Below are 18,029 nucleotides of genomic sequence, written 5' to 3'. Positions count from 1 at the left end.
GTCTCAAAGAAAGGTGTTCTGGAATAATAAGCAAAGAAATCAATTTGATTGAGCATTTGGGGCTTTCCCCCGCTCTTTGCGGAGTTGATAGATCTACAGCCTAATAACGCCTGACAGAATCATATCCAAATAAGTTTTGTCCACTCAGATACTTTCAATCTGTTGATTAGATTTAGTTCTCTTGGCGTAGCTATGACTGGGTCCTAAGTCGGCAAGTGGCGTGGTCACACCTAACGTATGCTACGGCGTGACCCGGTCTAAAGGATCGAGTACAGTCGTAGATCGCAACAGAACAGCAACTGCATGACGTAGTTTCACCAACATTGAAACTCTCCGCGTTTGATAAGTCTTCATATTCTCAGGTCCCTTGTTTCAGTCTAGCTCTATTGTGCGTATCTATCCATGTTAAAATACTGGTTCCGCCAACTGATTCCCTTTGATAAATTTTCTCTCTTCAATCTCTCTTTATCTCTCTTTCACTAGAAGTTAACTTCGAATCATGTCGGACGATGGCTCCGCTCCAGCTTATGAGGCTCCAGCATCTATGCGCAATGGCTATGGCACTACCTCACTCGCAGTCGATGTACACGGAGATAAAGACGACCCCGCTTCACCAACATATAAATCAAAAGAGCGTGATTTCATTGACAGACTGTCACGACAGCCAAGTTTCCTAGAGAATTTGGCGGACTCGAGGGACTCACAGTTCCCCGTGCAGGATAGAGGCGAGATAGAGCGATACTTTGTATGTGGACCTTTGCAAAGAGCCACGACAAGTTTACGTCTGATGACGAGATTTGGTACATAGCACGGGCCCCGGAACATGACTAAACACTCTAAATGGCCGATTGTCATGCGAGTTCAAGGGAGTATAATGCCTCAAATGATCTTGCCACTATTTCTAGTCGGTGGCTGGGCGACTCTGATCACCTGCATTTCTCATTTTTATCACAATCGTAAGTAATCTCTCATGAGTACGGAGCAGACGCTGACTCATATCTACCCCATGGGTGAAGTAGTGGGCATAAACAATATCCTGCTCACTGTTCTTGGTTTCGTGGTGGGCTTGTCATTGTCGTTCCGTGGTTCTAATGCTTACGAAAGGTAGCTGATCGAGCTGATCCAACGCCCACTTAGTGGCTAATATTGACGTGACTCAGATGGGCAGACGGACGCAAGTACTGGGCCTCGCTGATACAGACCTCGCGCAACTTATCTCGCATCATCTGGGTGCATTTCGGCGAAAGAGAGGGAGAGGATGGAAAAGTTGATATACTAAGGAAGCGGTATGTAAAGCCCATTTCGATGCTGTTGGATCATTGATGGATGAATAACTACCATGCATAGGTCTGCCTTGAACCTCATCCTCGCATTTGCTGTCGCTTTGAAACACAAACTTCGCTTCAAACCTGATGTGGCATACGAGGATTTGGCGGGCCTCGTCGCCCATTTGGATACGTTTGCCAGTCAAGCCCATGACCGCAGTGTCATGCACCCCTCATCAAAGACACTATGGAAATCCGTTGGAGAGTATCTAGGGCTCTCGTTTGCCAAATCCAATCCACGAAAACTGATCAAGAGGTCGAAGAAACCACTAGGACATCTTCCCATCGAGATCCTGATCCACTTATCTGCTTATATTGAATCGTGTGTGAAAAATGGCACGCTCTCCCTGGCTCAATACCAGGGCCAAGCATGTAGGTGCGACAAGTCTCTCAGACTGGAGATCACTGACCACATCGCGTAGTGACGATGATTTCCACGCTGAATGAAATATTGACTGGAACAGAGCGTGTACTAGACACCCCTTTACCTGCAGCATATAGCATTTCAATCTCGCAAATCTCTTGGATTTATGTGATGCTTCTTCCATTTCAAATCTACAAATTTTTGCACTGGACCACGATTCCCGCTTCTATGGGTAAGCCCACCAGGGTATGCAATCCTAGATAGTGTCACTAACGTCGTCTTTACAGTTGCGGCGTATATAATTATCGGCCTGCTCACCATCGGCAGCGAGATCGAAAACCCCTTCGGAGAGGACGTCAACGACCTCCCACTCACCACATATTGACGTCAGATTGCAAAAGAGCTTGATATAATCACAGCCACTCCTCCGCCAAATGTGGAAGACTTCATGAGCCGTCCAGAAAATCTCGTAATGTTTCCGCTCAGCCAGGAGGGCTATCCATCCTGGAAGGCGCGCAGCAAGGGAGATATTCGTGCTGCGCTTCGAGCCATGTCTATTTTGAGTCCAAGCCGAGAACCTACCTTGGATGAATCGAGTATCTCTACTCGAACGATGAGTTTCTCCAGGAACCCTACAGAATCTGTTTAATTTCAATCTAGGGGACTGTAGCATAGTCCTCTCTCCTCGAATCGGAGCTCTGATAGATGCGAAGCCATTCAGTAAACAGTTTTTTGAGGCGTGCCGTGAAATATTTGATTGATGACCTATGTTGAACGAACAGCGTGCATAGAGTCAATTAGGCATACTGCATTTCCATTCTCATAGGAAACTTTTACACGAGTGTGTGGAAGATATTGCGTGCTATATATTACCAACGACATAATTCGTTCGAACATACATAATATGTTATTATGTGTCACTGCATATACATCTGCCTTCGAACTTTCATTTTCAGAGGGTTTCAGCAATGACTTAACACACATCAAGGAACTTTGCAGTGGACCTTCAACTTCCAAGGTTTACCTTTGGATGTTTCTCTTTTCAATCCACATTTGAGGCAGATGGTAAACGCTTATGTAATCCGCGTTTGTCGTGACTTGACGCGACAACGTTAGTCTGCAGATCTCGTCAGATCGATAACCAATGGCCATTGCACAACAGACGTCACATAATCCGAAATGACGTCTCTGGCTTTTACCCTGGACCCAGATGCCATTGTTCGGTTCCATGAGATCTTCATATGCCTTGCTAAATTCAGCGATACCGTTGCCCTCGAGGCCGAGCCGGATCTTGTAAACCCCCTCACGTTGACCTGCCATCAGAAACACCGGTGCTGACTCCTAAATTCAGCTCCGACTGAGTGCCCTTAATTCCACAAAGACGGCATTTGCCTCTTTTGTGTGTGACAGGGAAGAATTTTTCCAGAAGTACGAGTTCAGTGTGAGCAGAAGCAATGGGTATTCGTTCCATGGTCAGGGCGGTGATCGGTTTTATTGTCAAATACTGCTCAAGGCATGTGAAAGACCAAGCCTGGTCTTGTATTGGAGCGTGAACACTAACCTTATATCTTAGGCACTGCTTTCCGTTTTCCGGGGGAAAATCGATCGTGGCAAAGAGACAGCGATAGAAGCTTGTCATGTAGAACTTCATGAAGACTACCACCAGACGCAATGCCGACTGAATATCAGGATGGACTGCGCCATGGGTGTGATCAAATCATACAAGCTGACTTATGAGCCGGCTGCGATTCAGCATGCCATATTTGATCCGAGCAGCACAACGAGCAAGTGGTCTGCGGATCCTCGATATTTGAAGCAGATCGTCGATCATTTCAGCGCATCTGCAGAACAGCTAGATATGTACGGCGATGATGAACAAGCTGTTTTCACGAGCTTTACGAAAAAAATTACGGATGGAGATGGTACGCGATTATTCAAGACTCTGGTCTCTGAAAACTTTCATCTTGACACATCTAATGCTGTCTACAGAACTTCTTAAAAATCCGATACACACCTCAGTTGCCGCCACAAAGGCGGATTTTGAAGAATTTTCCGTGGAAGACAACATGCACATCACTATCAATCTGAAAGACTTTAAAGCAGTAGTGTTTCATGCTGAAACGGGAATGGCCACAATGTCAGCACAGTATACCCGACCCTGCAAGCCAATGCAACTTACCTACGACATACCAGGTATAAAAGCGGAGTTCACTCTCATGACTCGCGGCGAAGCAGACCCCGACGACACACCGTCTTCATCACGGGCGACAATGCCGCAGCTCTCGCGGCGGACGGCCGCTCCTGTATCTACAACTGCCCAGGTCTCGACAAGAGATGCTTCATTCCGTGCTATGACGGAGAATACACCGATGCCACCCCCTCCCCCGCGGAATAGGCCTCTACGTCCGCTGCATGGGTCGTCGACGCAGGACCGTCTTTCTCGTAATTCCCCTATGGACAGACCCTCGGCATCGGCAGCATCAGAATCGGTGGAGTTTGATAGCCTCTTTGTGTCACAAGATGATGATCGATGGGATGAAATGATTACCAATGAAGAGCCGCAGGATATTCTTGGGTGGGATGCAACGGGTCAGGTATGTTGAAGCGTCTATTAGACTGAAGGATTGTGTAGCTGATGCAACTTAGACGCCACTCGAAGGAACCCTCCGTGACGCGGAACCAGATTTCCCGAAGCCAAAACGACGAAAAGATCAGACAGCAGAGGATGACCTGGGCATCCCCCCAACGCAACGCATATCACAGGTAAGTCTTCCATTATATCTGCGGGACTGATTTGTCTAATGGTGCACAGGTTCGCGGCATGGGTCTCTTTGACTAGACTTTGTTACTCAAATAATGTCAACATCAACTCCTTTCAGGTGCAGGTACCAAGTTGTGATCAATCCACAATCACCCAACTCGTCGCACATCCAGCCCCAACCCCAATAACCCTTTCACCAGCATTATAAACAGCATTCGGTACCGAAATCACCTTGAACGTGCCGGCCACATTGCCGTCGGAATTCGTATCCGGTCCACAGTTTCCGTGCTCGCCCCACCCAAAAGCCGCCACGGACCCATCCCGCAAGAGTGCAAGGACATGTTCACTACCAACGGCAATTCTATCCAAAGCAGGAAGACCAGGCGGCGGAAGTTGGCCGCGATCATTGCGGCCCCAGGCAACAAGCGAACTCTTCTTCGCAACGGCAGGGGACGAAGAACCTTCAGCTAGCGCAGCCACATGGACATAAATCCCATGCCAACTTGCCCCGATATCCTCCACCCCCCACAATGCAGCCCCACCCCTAACACTAGCAGAAGGAACACAGAAAGAATCCACACTAGCTCCTACACCTTCTTCACCTCGTATCCGTACCCGTAAAGCATCGGAATCATTCACATCCAAAATTCCCCACCGATTTTTCTTATCACCAAGAACCAAAAACTCCCCTTTCTCTCGCCTGCCAATCACAACCGTAAACTCCCGCCCACACACAGCGCCTGTCGCTGGAAACGGAATCCCCAAGATCTGCATTGGCGACCATATAATCTTTGCCCCCTTCAGTCCCTCGCCCAGCTGACCCTTTCGAGACGCACCCCATCCGTAGACATCTCCATTCGAGAGGATGGCAACCGAGTGTCCCATCCCGCTGGCTAGCGCAGAGACTGTGGTGCCAAGTGGTGGGAACTTAGATATCGATGTACCCGGTGTAACGGACATACCGTGTCTCATGGTGCTATCTCCGAGGCCGAGTTCGCCTTTCAGAGCCGATCCCTGGACAAAGACTTTATCATTGTGGATGGTGAGATCACTATGCTTATCAGAAGAATGGGTTTGTGATGATACATCGGCGACGAGGATAGACGCCTCCCATGTCGCGGAAACGGACTTAAACGTGTCAACGGTGCATCCAGTAGTGTGGTCCGTGATAATTACACGCTGGAATCGTAAAATATTCTTCTCTTCATTTCGGATTTTCTCTGTATTGGCTTTCAATTGGTCCTTTGAAAAGTCAATGTGCGTATCTGGACCGCAGCGTCCATCAGAATTGTCCCCGGCCGCATAGACATGACCCTGTCGCGTTAAGAGGAGTGTATGGTTCCCTCCAGCAACAATTTGAGCAATTTCGTCTTTCACTTGGCCGACTGAGCCCTGATCTTGATCCCCAGTAAATGCTGCAAATGGTGTGAAGAGGCATTGTGTTGGGGTAGACACATCTTCTGTGTGGCCAAGACCTAATTGACCGGACCCGTTGGAGCCGAAGGCGAGGAGCTTCATTTTCTTTCCTGTTGATTTTAATTCACTTTCCAACCTTCTCCTCGGTATATTTGCAGAACATTGGCGTCGTATAGCTGAGGACGATGCTTCATGTCGGGTTCCACGATCCAATGGTAATTCCCTTTTGGCGCCCACCACTTGCCGCTCCATATTACATAATCTGATTGCTGCGATTAACAGATATAATGCGGCGGCATCTATCTCCAATCCAGTACGAGGTATAAATTTCGTGCAGGATCTGATCCATTCATTCCTACTTGGCTCGTTGAATAGGTTGACCAGTCCATCCATACTGACATTTCCCCCAATTGAAACACTTATCAGATCGGCGTTTTGGGATTTCTCCGCGGTTACTTTGGGACATGATTGCAGTTGTCATTGCCTCCATAGAAATGGAATCTATGATTCGTCGGGCTTTGACTAGATATGGGGTCAGTAAGCTTAAGCCGGCCGAGTTCCGAAGGGTCTTCCGAGGAATACGGCAACTTTGGGATTTTGAAAAGTCAATTGCCATGTCCCACACTCCAGGGCTTGAAGTTCTAGATTGCGACATTTTACAAGGAGAAAAATGAAATTCGAGACTAGATTCCAATCAATGGAATCCATGATCATTCAAGCCGAAGCTGGGTATGTGAAGGTATCAACATCTAATTATAAACAGGCGCCAAATCAATGCAAGTCATGCAATGTCCAAAGCAAGCGGTGATCCGCTTGATCAAATATAAACAGCCCAAGAACACTTTTCCTAACGTCCCAAAATAAAAATAAAACAAGCCTGCCAAAAATGTATGGAATATGTACTGGAAGATCTCGTCTGATCATTCCTCTATGAGTGTTTTTCACTCGACGAGAAGGTATTTGACTCGCCGGAGAGCGTGCGCTGCTCGCTGGTATAAGCATGCCCGTTGGCATTGGATGATGTATTTTGTTGCTCAGAAGCGGCGGGCACGTTTGCGGGGTTGTCGTGCCGCTCGGCATTGGTGTAGGCCTCTTCGTCCACCTCGGCAGCGGGCGGCAAGGTAAAGTCATCCTTCCGGTTGGAGGATCCAGGCTTCTCCATGGGGCTCATGCCTTTGAACATGGGGCTGGTCCGGTGGAAGTAAGTGTGAACATGGCCCTCGAGCAGCGAGTCATCGGTGTCATCGACGCTGTCATCGCCGACTTCCTTCTCAGCATACTTCGAGGCCATGGCAGCCTCCCACTCCAGGCGGTACTCCTCAACCTTGTGCTGGTAGTCCTGCTCGGCATCGTAGTTGCGGTCGAGACGCAGGACAAAGCGCTCATACCAAGAAAGGTGCTTGGGGTGGACTGCAGGGCCATGGTATTCTTGCTCCCGGCCCTCCCGGAGGTACTGCCAGCGACGCTCCTGCTCCTTCAAATCCAGACCAGTGGTATCCGGCAGGAAGGCCAAAGTCAAAACAACACCAGCCAAGCCAAACCAGGGAACAACCAAAAATTTGGTTTGATCGGAGATGTAGTTGTAGAGAACAGCGGCCAGAAGAGCACCGGATTTACCAGCTGCAGCGGAGAGACCGTGAGCAGTGGCACGAATGGGCGTGGGGTAAACCTCCGCAGCCACCAGGAAGGTCACACTGTTCGGGCCAAACTGGTTGAAAAACGAGCTGAGGAAGTACATGGCCTGGAACTCCTTGATGTGTTCGGCCGAGGTGTAGTACTCGTAATGGAATGCGGGCACTACAAACAAGACAAAGCACATCAAGAAACCGAATGTCTGCATCCACTTGCGACCGTAGAGCTTGTTGTCGATGACGAAGGAAGCACAGTAGTAGCCGACCAGGGAGACACCCACGTTCACCAAGCTCCACAACCAAGTGGGCATGATTGAGTCGGTGGATGGACTGATCACAGAGATGAATTCGCTCTGGAACAGCTTGTTGCCGTAGAAGAACACATCGTTACAGAACCATCCACCCGCAGTTGCAATCAGACGAGGACCGAAGTACTTGAAAGTGAGACGCAGAGAGTCAACGTCATAACCAGTGACTGACGACTTCTTTTTCGCGGCGGTCAATTGCTTACTCGCCGCCTTCATGTGGTAGGCACGGTAGTAGACAAGCCACAGGGTTCCAGCGGCCGGGAGAGCGAAGGAGATACGGTATGTCCATTGGGTCGAAACGGCGGAGTAGGGGTTGTTGCCACTGCCGTGGTGGAAAATCAACAGAAGGATAATCAGCAGAGCCTGGTTGAAGAATTGACCCCAGCCCTGCATCAGGAAAGCGCTGGTAACCTTGCGGCCTCGGTGGAGGCGGTCCTCCTTGGTCGAGATCTTGCCGGAGCCCACTGCGTTCTCCATACCGCTGGTGGCAGTCATCGGGTATTCGCCGCCTAGTATTTGGTTAGTTGAGCCCTTCTTGTCCAGAGTGAATCCCGAGAGCCCACTTACCAACTCCGATACTGTAAAAGAACAGCGACCAGGCATAGCAAATCACCCATCCATTCATGGTGGTACCCCACGCAGCCGTGAGCATAATCAAACCGAGAAACATGATGGAAGCATCCTGAATCAAACCCCACCGACGTCCCAACCTGTATCTTTGTCAGTCTTCTTAATTTCTCTTTCCTTCCTGTGCTCGCGTGACCTACCAATCACCAATGATTCCGACCAGAATCTGACCGAAAATGATACCAATGATTTCCAAATAATCGACCGCATTGATCCACTGCTGGTTACACGTGGTGGCGGTATCCCAACAATCGGGGAATGTCTTCTCGAACAGCGGCTTGATGTTGCCGATGGAGAACAGCACATAACCCTCCAAACCCAGACCCGCACCAGGCAGGACCATATTGCGGAAGTAATATGAGACGGGCGAGAGGGGATCAACCTTGATCATCTCCCAGATGCTGGCCAGTTCTCGCCTAGTCTCTGCGGCATCGTAAGAGCCGACGAACTTGATCTTTTGACCGAGTGGCAAATCTGCCCAGTATGTTCCATCCTTTGTATAGCTGTCGTCCGGACGAATCAATTCGTCAAAAGCCCCCCTTTCATGAGTATCCATATCCTCCAACGGGTTGTGGGTGCCAGTCATGTCAGGCCCATGAGGGGCCCGTAATCCAAAGTCGGCCATGGCGAAGTGTGAAGCTTGATGCAATCAAGCGAGGATTGGCTGTGGACGGTGGTCCAAACCGAAGGGAGGTTCGAGGAGGGGGATGCAAAGAAGATGGTGGTTTGACCACAAAAAAAAATTCGGGGTGACCGAGCCAAATCCGGTGTGGACTTCAAGATCTTATATTTTTTGGGAAAAAAAGGTAACGGGATTCACGGAAGAGACTGGGCCCCGCTCCAGTCAGCCTTAATGGTAAAGTGGCAAGCTCCACTCATTCTCGCAGCTTCGTTTAACCAAAAACCAAGAAAAAGGCAAGAAACCCGCCCATCAGAGACTTCTTTACCTGCGGTTCGCACTCGCACGAAAACAGAAGGTGCAAGTGGACCCTGATGGAGCCACATGAGAAATCTACACCAATCATCACCGCACGTGGTGGCAGAATAACTCAATCTCTGCGCCCAGAGAATTCACCGCCTGCGATACTGGGCATCGGGGATCGGCGAAGTGGGGAAGCAAGCAGCTCAGACTCCGACTCCATCACAACTAGCGATTAGCCCCAGACCGACAAAATTGCTCGCGTGAGGTCCTGTCAGGATCCAAGAATGCACAGTTCAGCCCATGTTCGCCCCGAAAAAGCAATTATCCAACAGATCAGCACTCGTATCGGTCGATCTCAATGACGACCCCCCTTGATTGTCCGGGGAACCTTCGATTTCTCCCAATCTTCTCATGCAATGGCAGCTCGCATGTGCCCACGTGCGCACTTTCCTTTCTGTTACTAGTGCGGATCACCCGGAGTTGCATCATTTGGCCTAGTGGTTAGGTGCAGCAATGGATCCCCGTGCAGGTTCAGACCCTCGAGATCTGACGTCGCTGGTTGGCTTTTTTTAACTCCACGCTAGCATCTGGGGGAAAGGTGCCCCATCGGCCAGTCATATCCCCGGATGCGCGCACATGGTACCCTTAGCGCCGGTGGACTCCTTTGGGTACCCCCTCCCTTATCTAATGGGGATTCAAATGGCGGAATTGTCCTGCAATCTCGGCCTCTTGGCCCTACTTTGCGCGTCGCATGGGGCTTGCACGGTGGATTTGCTCTGTGTCAAGTCTCTTGCTCTGCCGCGCTTGTACTTGCCGCATGCCCTAGCTCCACTGAACCGTTGGATTTTTGTGACAGAATGTGGGACTACTGAACGAGTACATAATTGCACTCGCGTGATCTCTTTGCCGTTACCGCACTAACCGAAAGGAAAATTGGAGACCAATGGGCTTTCTTCCAGAGCTATCCGATTAAAGATTAAACATTTTGAGCTTGTTACTTTTTAGTTTTCGCTTTTTTTTTTTTGACTTTCGATCTTTGATCGGTCACCACTTGGACATGTTCATTCCAGCCTGGTCACTACAACTCATGGGAGTCTGGTTGGTTCACTTCGTGTTGCGAGAAGGCTGTCCAGTACCCACCAGAAGCTGACACGGGTGTATCAAACTTTGTTTACCTGAGCTCCAGGAGCTTGCACCCGGAGCTAACTAGAAGATCGTCAAGCAGCTTACACTTCAACCAATAAGAGCTGACAGGAATGACATGTGTACTTCTCTGTGCCCCAAGGGATACCGATCTAACCGAGCCGAAGGCACCGCCACCCGCTGTCTATGATCGCGCCTTTAGGGGCTCGGCCGGTTTCTAGAAGATTGCCTCACTGGGGCAAGCGCTTACCTTCTTGTTTCGGCTTGGGATCATTGAAGCCCGGAGGCTATGAGTTTCGTGCTATTTTGTCCTGATGTGAGTAAAGGTGTATACATCGTATGTCCCAGGCCCTTGAATAATTACCAAAGCCAAGTCACACAAGTTCTCCTGCCTACTGCATATCCCTTTTGGGGAAACAGCGCCCCGACTGTATGAGACGGGCGCGAAGATCGGCAACTAACAACATAGACCGGAATTTGTAAACAAGGGCTCCCCCCCCCCCCCCTGTTTTGGCTGATGGCATCGGAAAAGCGGCACATTTCCTTGTATTTCTTTCTTACCCCTGACTCTACCATGCATCTAGAAAAAGATGCCGATCAATGTATTGATCGTGAGCGAATTCAACCGGGAAATTCTTGCCCGACAGTGGAGAGAATTAAACAGGCTTCATTTAATAATCCGAGCATGAGGATCCGTACTCCGTACAGAAAGAACAATACATAAAAACATTATTCTTCATGCAGCAAATTCTACGGGATTTGCTAGTCTACGTAACACTGCTACCTACCCTACCCGTGGATGATATCAGCCCATGTCGCCGTTACATTCCAGCGCCATCCACCTCTTGATTCGAATGCCCCCTCATTATCATGTATGTGAATGACTCTCACCATTCAGGTGGGCGATATAAAGGTGATGAGTGGTTCGATAATTTATCATACTTCGTCAATTCCATCCCTGGATCTTGTTGTCAAGTTAACACATGCTGAGAACGGCCCAAATGCATTTCTTGATCATGAAAGGGTATTGAACAACCTTGGAAGCACCATCACTGGGCTTGCAAGACTAGACGGGAATTGCAAATACAGTGAAGAGGCCTCGAAAAATCATGATCAAATGAAACCGTAGAAGAAGTAGCCATGGTCAGGAGGTACCGTTGAGTTCTCAAAATCTCATTGGTTGGCCGCCACCACTGGAGCCGAGGTCCAGCGCGAACTTTGATGCCTGAGAAACCAGTCAAAAGTCCAGACCTCGCCTCATGCGCCGCCACCGGTTTTCCGCCACCTAGACACAAATATTCAACTCGAGGTGTTTGACTGCTCTAGTAAAAGCGGCGGTCAATCTCCTTGAACATGGAGATGGTTATGCGAATCAAAGACGTCACCTACTTATATTTTCCAGATGGCATACAGCATTCAAACTGCAAAAGGCTGAATGGATAGACTTGGTAATGGAAATCAAGTGAAAATGAGACCAGATTCAAACTAAAGCCTATTTCTCGCGATTGCCGGGATAGTCCGAATCATTAATTCTTCATAAGCCAACGGTGGAATACTATACCTAAGAAGACTCCAAGTCAGCATTAAGAAGCATATAAGTACCCTCTCCTGGTTCGGGAATACCCATTACCAACCTTACAATTTAGACCGTGTCCCAACCCGAGTCTATTTGCGTACTTTTCAATCCGCCACAGGACCGAGCACACTTTGGAGATCCCCACAAAGGCATTTCTATCAATCACCAAGCAGACAGATCTATTCCAGCCATTTGTTACTCTTCTCGGGCATGTGCAATTAACTTAACTCGATGATCTAACGCTTGCAGTCAACGAGGAGGCGTGACTATCTTCAACAGGCAAGATCTGACCTTCCAGCACCAAATAACCGAAGGCCAAGAGTGGTTCGGTTGCAGAAATTCATAGGCATTTTAGTCAGATATCCAGCACAAAAGAATCGAGAGGACATGTGCTTATAATCCCAAACAAGGACCTGGTATGAAACAGTGCAATATGTGAATAGGTTATTCATTGTTGTCGCAACATCATGAAACTTCAGGCTGTGCTTCATGATCTACCAAGACGTGGAGCCGACACGTTCTTTCGTGATGACCGATCACAGGAGCTCAGGGTATCTTCTGTCTTGTCTTTCCGAGCCACGTCATACTTTTTGCTCGAACTGGACGAGAAGCCTGAAATCTGGGGCGGGTTTTCAAATTACTCAATTTTGTTCAAATATGTAAATAGATTGAGCCCATGCCTTTCCTTGGCTTTTCGTGTAGACAAGACCTGATGTTCGGCCATCTCATATCCACTCCGTTGGCCACTACTTTCCACGGAAATGAATGGTAGGAAGTGTTGCAATATGGTATGATCGGCGATTCAAGCATCAAGGGAAGACCCTCCGATGTTGGAACGTGCTTCACGACAAGCATGAGTCCTGTATGTGTTCATGACTAATGATATGCGATTATAGCCTATCTGTGGATAAGTAGCGAGGCGCGCCATATTTTAATGATCAATCGTGTTAAATTTCAAATCATGAATGAAAAATAACACGGTCAATAAATTGGAGAAATTCAAATTGCAGTCCATGGAAGGTGGTCACGTACGACATGAAAAATTGAATCATGAACAGCTTCATCCTTGTCCAAGAAGAATATATCTCACCACCACCGTTCCCACTGCCGCACTGTATACCGACTAGAAGGAACCCACCTGGGCTCTCAATAAACAATAGTGATAAGAATTATCAACTCAGAAGCCCCTACTGTAGGGGTGTCACATACCTGAGTTTATGTTTCTCAGTTGAATTGACGTCCAGCTGCCTCGTGGGTCTGCTGCATGACTATTGAACATTACCCCCTGTCTACACATAGCAGTGTCAAGGCTAGCTCTACAACTCGTGGGTCTTAATCGTTAAACAGAGAGACCATATCTGACCCAATTCCTCTTGGTGGTTATCGTTCAACTTCCCCTCTTCGCATATGCAGATCATTCAACAGCCTTTCCCACGTTCTAATATATACATATATATTTTCTTTTGATTGTTTTTTTTTCTACAAAAATCAGAATTGAGCCTTGGAAGCTTGCCGGCTGCATTTTTAGTGATTGCTATTTTCAATGTCAGAAGCCGCCCTGTCGGGGGGTCATCTACAACCAGTCAAATCAAGTACCACGAAAATTATCGTCAAAGGAAAAAAAGAATTCACAATTCCTGGCAAAGCAATGACCCAAGGATTGTTGAATTACGCGTGACCTCATCCATCCTCGAATTGCCAGTGTGCAAGATCCCCAGTGGCTGGCAACATTCCTCACCCAACCCACCCGTTAACCCCTTCCAACCCAACCAAACACAATTCATGATCTCCATCGGATAATGGACCTACCCTTACCCGATCATTCTCGTTCCCCCGATGAGCATGCCCCGGACGATTAATCCTTCAACCTCGTGATGACAGCCCCCCGACATGTGGGATCGCGCTCCTGGCCTCGCCTGCTCCTGCCTACTAGCCCACACTGAGAATGATGGCGTGCATGCATGGGATAGGACTGTGTGGTGATATAAAGGGTCTGGGTATTGGAGAGTCACCGATTTTTGGAGTGTGCATCAGGTAGGTTTCATCTCAGCGTCGTGAGGTAGGTTATTCGGATTATGATTTGTTTTCCCCATACTAACTTGTTTGCAGTAGCTTCGAGTCTTGGTTTAGAGCCTCTTTATTATCTGATCCTTCATTCTGTTGGTCAGTACTCGACCTCCAGCGCAGTCTCTATGGCGATGAGGCTCTGCCAGTACTGACAATCATAGCCTCATTCAGCTGAAATGTCTCGGCCCAATTTGAAAGGGCTGTTCCCTGTGGCGGCAGCGTTCATCGCGTTCATCCTTACTCTTCTCTGCCTGTTCGCAGGCACGCAAAGGAACCTGCTCGATGGAGCGGACATCCTCACTGTACGTTGTGCACTCCGACCATGTCCCCCACGTCAAATCCAAGTCAGATCCCAGGCTAATCCACTTCTCTCAGCTCTACACCCCCGAAGGCGGATCCAGCTCCGGGATCCACGAGTTCTATTCCATCCATGTTATGTCATACTGCCAAGGGATATTGGACACAGTCGAACCCGGTGCACCAGGTAGCGCGCGCAACGTGACGCAGTGTTCGGACCGCCAGATTCTTTTCTCATTTGATCCGACGGACGCTTGGTCGGAAGCCATAACACATGGGCCTACATTAGAATGGCCTCGCGTGATCAGCGACGACTTCCACGCCTTCCGTCTCACGACACAAGCGATGGCGGTAATGTACTGCGTCGGCGTGAGCGCGGTGGGCGCCGTTCTCCTCGTGCGGGTATCGTCATTCATCTCGCGGAGGATGCAGCAGGGACCATTTGAGTTTGGATTCTTTGTGGTAAGTAGCAATTCATTTTCCTGTGCTCGCACCTCTCTCGGTGAGACAGATTCAGCTAACCATTGTCAGCTGGGATCCCTGAGTATGAGCATAGCGTCTATTATTGCGACGGTAGTAGCGTTTGAATTTGTGGCTTTGATCAATGCCCACGGGGACGGATCCAACGTGTCGGCTAGCTACGGGACCAAGTTCCTCGGCATGAGTTGGGCGGCTGCTGGGTTACTTTTAGCGGGGAGCATCGTCAGTTTGGTGAATCTGGTCCGGGGGCCGCACGTGGAGTCGCCCCCGGAAGACGAAGAGGGGTTAGAGAAGTTGGAGGGGTAACGACGGGACTGTGCGCTCATGCACTAACATCCCAATTGGAATGAGATGCAGGGTTCGGGGAAACTTGTCCACGGATTGTAGCCTAGCCCAAGATTTTGATTGATTGATTTGGGATGAGATGACGATGCCACCTGAATGAAACCAAATGCCCGTGTTCAAACCAATCACATATGGACCAGTAACTGGGGACGGAAATGAGCCAAGCCTAGACGGTATTCCTGGATGGCGACTTGACGATGGAGTAATCCTCTCCCAATTTTGGCGCTAAGTTATGGGTACCCAATAGAAGGGATACAATCGGGAAGTTTCTCTCGGTAAAAGGATCAATTAGGCCATGTAGCCCGGAGATGTAAGGGACTACAGGAAGACGCGACGACAAAGTAGACTCGAATAAACCTTGGAACCAAGTCGTTCTCATCTGCGACTAACGGGAGAAAACTGGGGCTGGTGGCCTGTCAGCCGTCGTCTTAGTACTAAAAGAAGTGGGGAATGGCGAAGGTCGATCAGGTTCAGGTCTTTCTGCATGGCGATTTGAATATCAGATTCGCATGCCACCTAAGTCAGCGCCGCAGGAACACAGTGCTCCGGAACAGCCAAAGCCCGGGGTTTGGGGAAAGGGCTAAGCCTCCTTGGACTTCGGCGCGATGATTCTCGGGAATGCGGAGGTGTTTCGCATGAGATACGGGATTTCCCGCGATCACAAATATGGTCATTTTTTGTACGCACTCGGGAGTTCCCACGCGCATGAACAAATCACAATGGCATAAGAGACCATGAGGGATAATACTGGACCCAAATGAGGTCAAGCGTAAAGCGTGTTAGGTGCCCGACGTAGGCCATACAGACTCGTTTACCAGTTCGTATCATACGGTATATTAGAAAATTATCTTAGATCTTAGGTACCAAGGACAACTGCTAATGTTAGGGGTTGTACATGCTATATAACCCGTTACACGATCAATGGGATTGTTGGGGCATGGAATAGAATGGAAGCGTAACCAAAAGAAAGCATAATGATGTTCTCATTGCTGATTGGGAAACAAGGCGGAGGCCTGTTCCGTGCGCCCCAATCGATGAAGTCATTCACTTTTGATAGAGGAAACGACGTTCCAAGGAAAACTCACGAGAATTCCGTTCTTTCTCTTTTGGTCATTCAATACAAATAGACCCCTCATTTCCCCTTTTTCTCTTTTCCCCTCAAACACTCTTCTCTTACCCACCAATCCTACACTGCACTTGATCTTGGATCTATACTCTATACTTCCACCTTACTTCATCCCCATCCTACTGTCCAATCATGGGTAAGAAAGCGATCCATTTTGGCGGCGGCAACATCGGCCGTGGCTTTGTGGCGGAGTTCCTTCACTCGGCCGGTTATGAAGTTGTCTTCATTGATGTGATGGACAACATCATCTCCGCCTTGCAATCCACCAAGTCCTACCAAGTCACCGAAGTCAGTGAGGAGGGTGAAACCACCAAGACCATTACCAACTACCGCGCCATCAACTCCAAGACCCATGAAGAAGATGTGGTCCAGGAAATCTCCACCGCCGATATTGTTACTTGCGCCGTGGGACCCAACATCCTGAAGTTCATTGCTCCGGTGATCGCCAAGGGTATTGATATCCGATCCACCCCTAAGCCACTGGCCGTCATTGCCTGCGAGAACATGATCGGTGGCACCGATGCTCTGCACGGCCATATCAAGGACAAGACTGACCCGGCCCGAGTCGAGACTCTCGGTCAGCGCGCCCAGTTTGCCAACTCGGCCATTGACCGCATCGTGCCTGCACAGCCTGCCGACGCCGGACTCAATGTGCGCATCGAGAAGTTCTACGAATGGGTCGTGGAGAAGTCTCCCTTTGGCGACGTGGGACACCCCGATATCGCCGCGATTCACTGGGTCGACCATCTCGAGCCTTATATCGAGCGCAAGCTGTTCACCGTCAACACCAGTCATGCGACTGCCGCTTACTACGGGACACATGCCGGAAAGAAAACCATCGCCGAGGCGATGCGTGATTCTTACATTAAGGGTGTTGTCCGGGATGTCCTGAACGAGACGGCCTCGCTCATCGTTGACAAGCATGAGATCACTGCCTCGGAACAGCAGCGCTACGTCGAGACTATCATCAGCCGGATCTCCAATCCCTACTTGGAAGACAGTGTCGAGCGTGTTGGTCGGGCCCCGATCCGCAAGCTGGGACGCAAGGAGCGATTCATTGGACCTGCCGCACAACTGGCGGAGCGCCATGCACGTTTCGAGGCATTGCTGGGATCCGTGGAAATGGCGCTGCGCTTCCAGAACATTGAGGGTGATGAGGAGAGTGTGGAATTGGCCAAGATCCTCAAAGAGAACTCACCTAGTGATGCTGCTGTTCAATTGACAGGCTTGGAGCGAGAGCACCCTCTATTCCAGCCCGTGGTGAAGGTGATCGACCGGGTGCAGTCCGAGGCAAAGTAGGTTTACATCTGCCTCCTGCATCTTTGGGTTGAGACTAACTGTTCAACTATAGGGCTCCGGGTCAGCCCCGCATCTAAGAGGCTTCCTCTGTGTATTCTTCCTGTCGCATGGAATACGGGCATACACGGCGCCACGGTGAACCGGCTTATGTCTTTTTCATTTTTCATTTTTATCTGATGACCTTACGATTTTTGCATGTATGAATTAGCCTAGCAAATGAACTGATTATGACTCAACGATGATCCTGTAGACAAAATGATTCTTAATTGCTCTTCCCAATTGCTGCCGTGACGATGTGGTTTCGTGCGACACTGATGCAATGCCTACGCAATCTCCAGGGTG

The 18,029-nt window shown here is 49.2% G+C and overlaps 6 protein-coding genes across 6 annotated transcripts; 4 read left to right on the top strand and 2 right to left on the bottom strand.

The window, feature by feature from the left end:
- Positions 1–499: 499 nt before the first annotated feature.
- Positions 500–2,074, top strand: N7503_001169 (uncharacterized protein; the record flags this gene model as incomplete). Its single annotated transcript, XM_057060730.1, has 7 exons — positions 500–745; positions 809–956; positions 1,020–1,104; positions 1,161–1,286; positions 1,348–1,697; positions 1,748–1,921; positions 1,977–2,074. The coding sequence occupies 7 exons, from the start codon at positions 500–502 to the stop codon at positions 2,072–2,074; spliced, it is 1,227 nt and encodes a 408-aa protein (XP_056927653.1).
- A 794-nt stretch (positions 2,075–2,868) lies between these two features.
- N7503_001168 (uncharacterized protein) lies at positions 2,869–4,528 on the top strand (the record flags this gene model as incomplete). Its single annotated transcript, XM_057060729.1, has 6 exons — positions 2,869–2,982; positions 3,041–3,202; positions 3,263–3,611; positions 3,679–4,283; positions 4,336–4,452; positions 4,502–4,528. The coding sequence occupies 6 exons, from the start codon at positions 2,869–2,871 to the stop codon at positions 4,526–4,528; spliced, it is 1,374 nt and encodes a 457-aa protein (XP_056927652.1).
- A 60-nt stretch (positions 4,529–4,588) lies between these two features.
- N7503_001167 (RCC1 domain-containing protein) lies at positions 4,589–5,968 on the bottom strand (the record flags this gene model as incomplete). The annotated part of the gene is made up of 1 exon (XM_057060728.1): positions 4,589–5,968. The coding sequence occupies one exon, from the start codon at positions 5,966–5,968 to the stop codon at positions 4,589–4,591; it is 1,380 nt and encodes a 459-aa protein (XP_056927651.1).
- An 826-nt stretch (positions 5,969–6,794) lies between these two features.
- Positions 6,795–9,057, bottom strand: N7503_001166 (putative MFS phosphate transporter; the record flags this gene model as incomplete). Its single annotated transcript, XM_057060727.1, has 3 exons — positions 6,795–8,314; positions 8,373–8,515; positions 8,573–9,057. The coding sequence occupies 3 exons, from the start codon at positions 9,055–9,057 to the stop codon at positions 6,795–6,797; spliced, it is 2,148 nt and encodes a 715-aa protein (XP_056927650.1).
- A 5,259-nt stretch (positions 9,058–14,316) lies between these two features.
- Positions 14,317–15,223, top strand: N7503_001165 (SUR7/PalI family protein; the record flags this gene model as incomplete). Its single annotated transcript, XM_057060726.1, has 3 exons — positions 14,317–14,442; positions 14,516–14,899; positions 14,969–15,223. The coding sequence occupies 3 exons, from the start codon at positions 14,317–14,319 to the stop codon at positions 15,221–15,223; spliced, it is 765 nt and encodes a 254-aa protein (XP_056927649.1).
- A 1,201-nt stretch (positions 15,224–16,424) lies between these two features.
- On the top strand, positions 16,425–17,838 carry N7503_001164 (mannitol-1-phosphate 5-dehydrogenase). Its single transcript, XM_057060725.1, has 2 exons — positions 16,425–17,683; positions 17,740–17,838. The coding sequence occupies exons 1-2, from the start codon at positions 16,521–16,523 to the stop codon at positions 17,762–17,764; spliced, it is 1,188 nt and encodes a 395-aa protein (XP_056927648.1). The 5' UTR covers positions 16,425–16,520; the 3' UTR covers positions 17,765–17,838.
- Positions 17,839–18,029: the final 191 nt, after the last annotated feature.

The sequence above is a fragment of the Penicillium pulvis genome (genome assembly GCF_028828015.1).
Source record: "Penicillium pulvis strain IBT 33274 chromosome Unknown contig_10_segment0_segment0, whole genome shotgun sequence".
In the NCBI taxonomy this organism is placed as follows: Eukaryota; Fungi; Ascomycota; class Eurotiomycetes; order Eurotiales; family Aspergillaceae; genus Penicillium; species Penicillium pulvis.
This window is presented reverse-complemented; position numbering and strand designations above follow the sequence as displayed.

Bases quoted from the DNA above. Each gene is read 5' to 3' on its own strand.
- N7503_001164 (XM_057060725.1), top strand. From the start codon at position 16,521: ATGGGTAAGAAAGCGATCCATTTTGGCGGCGGCAACATCGGCCGTGGC. The intron at 17,684-17,739 runs GTAGGTTTACAT...GTTCAACTATAG, and splicing joins CGGGTGCAGTCCGAGGCAAA to GGCTCCGGGTCAGCCCCGCA.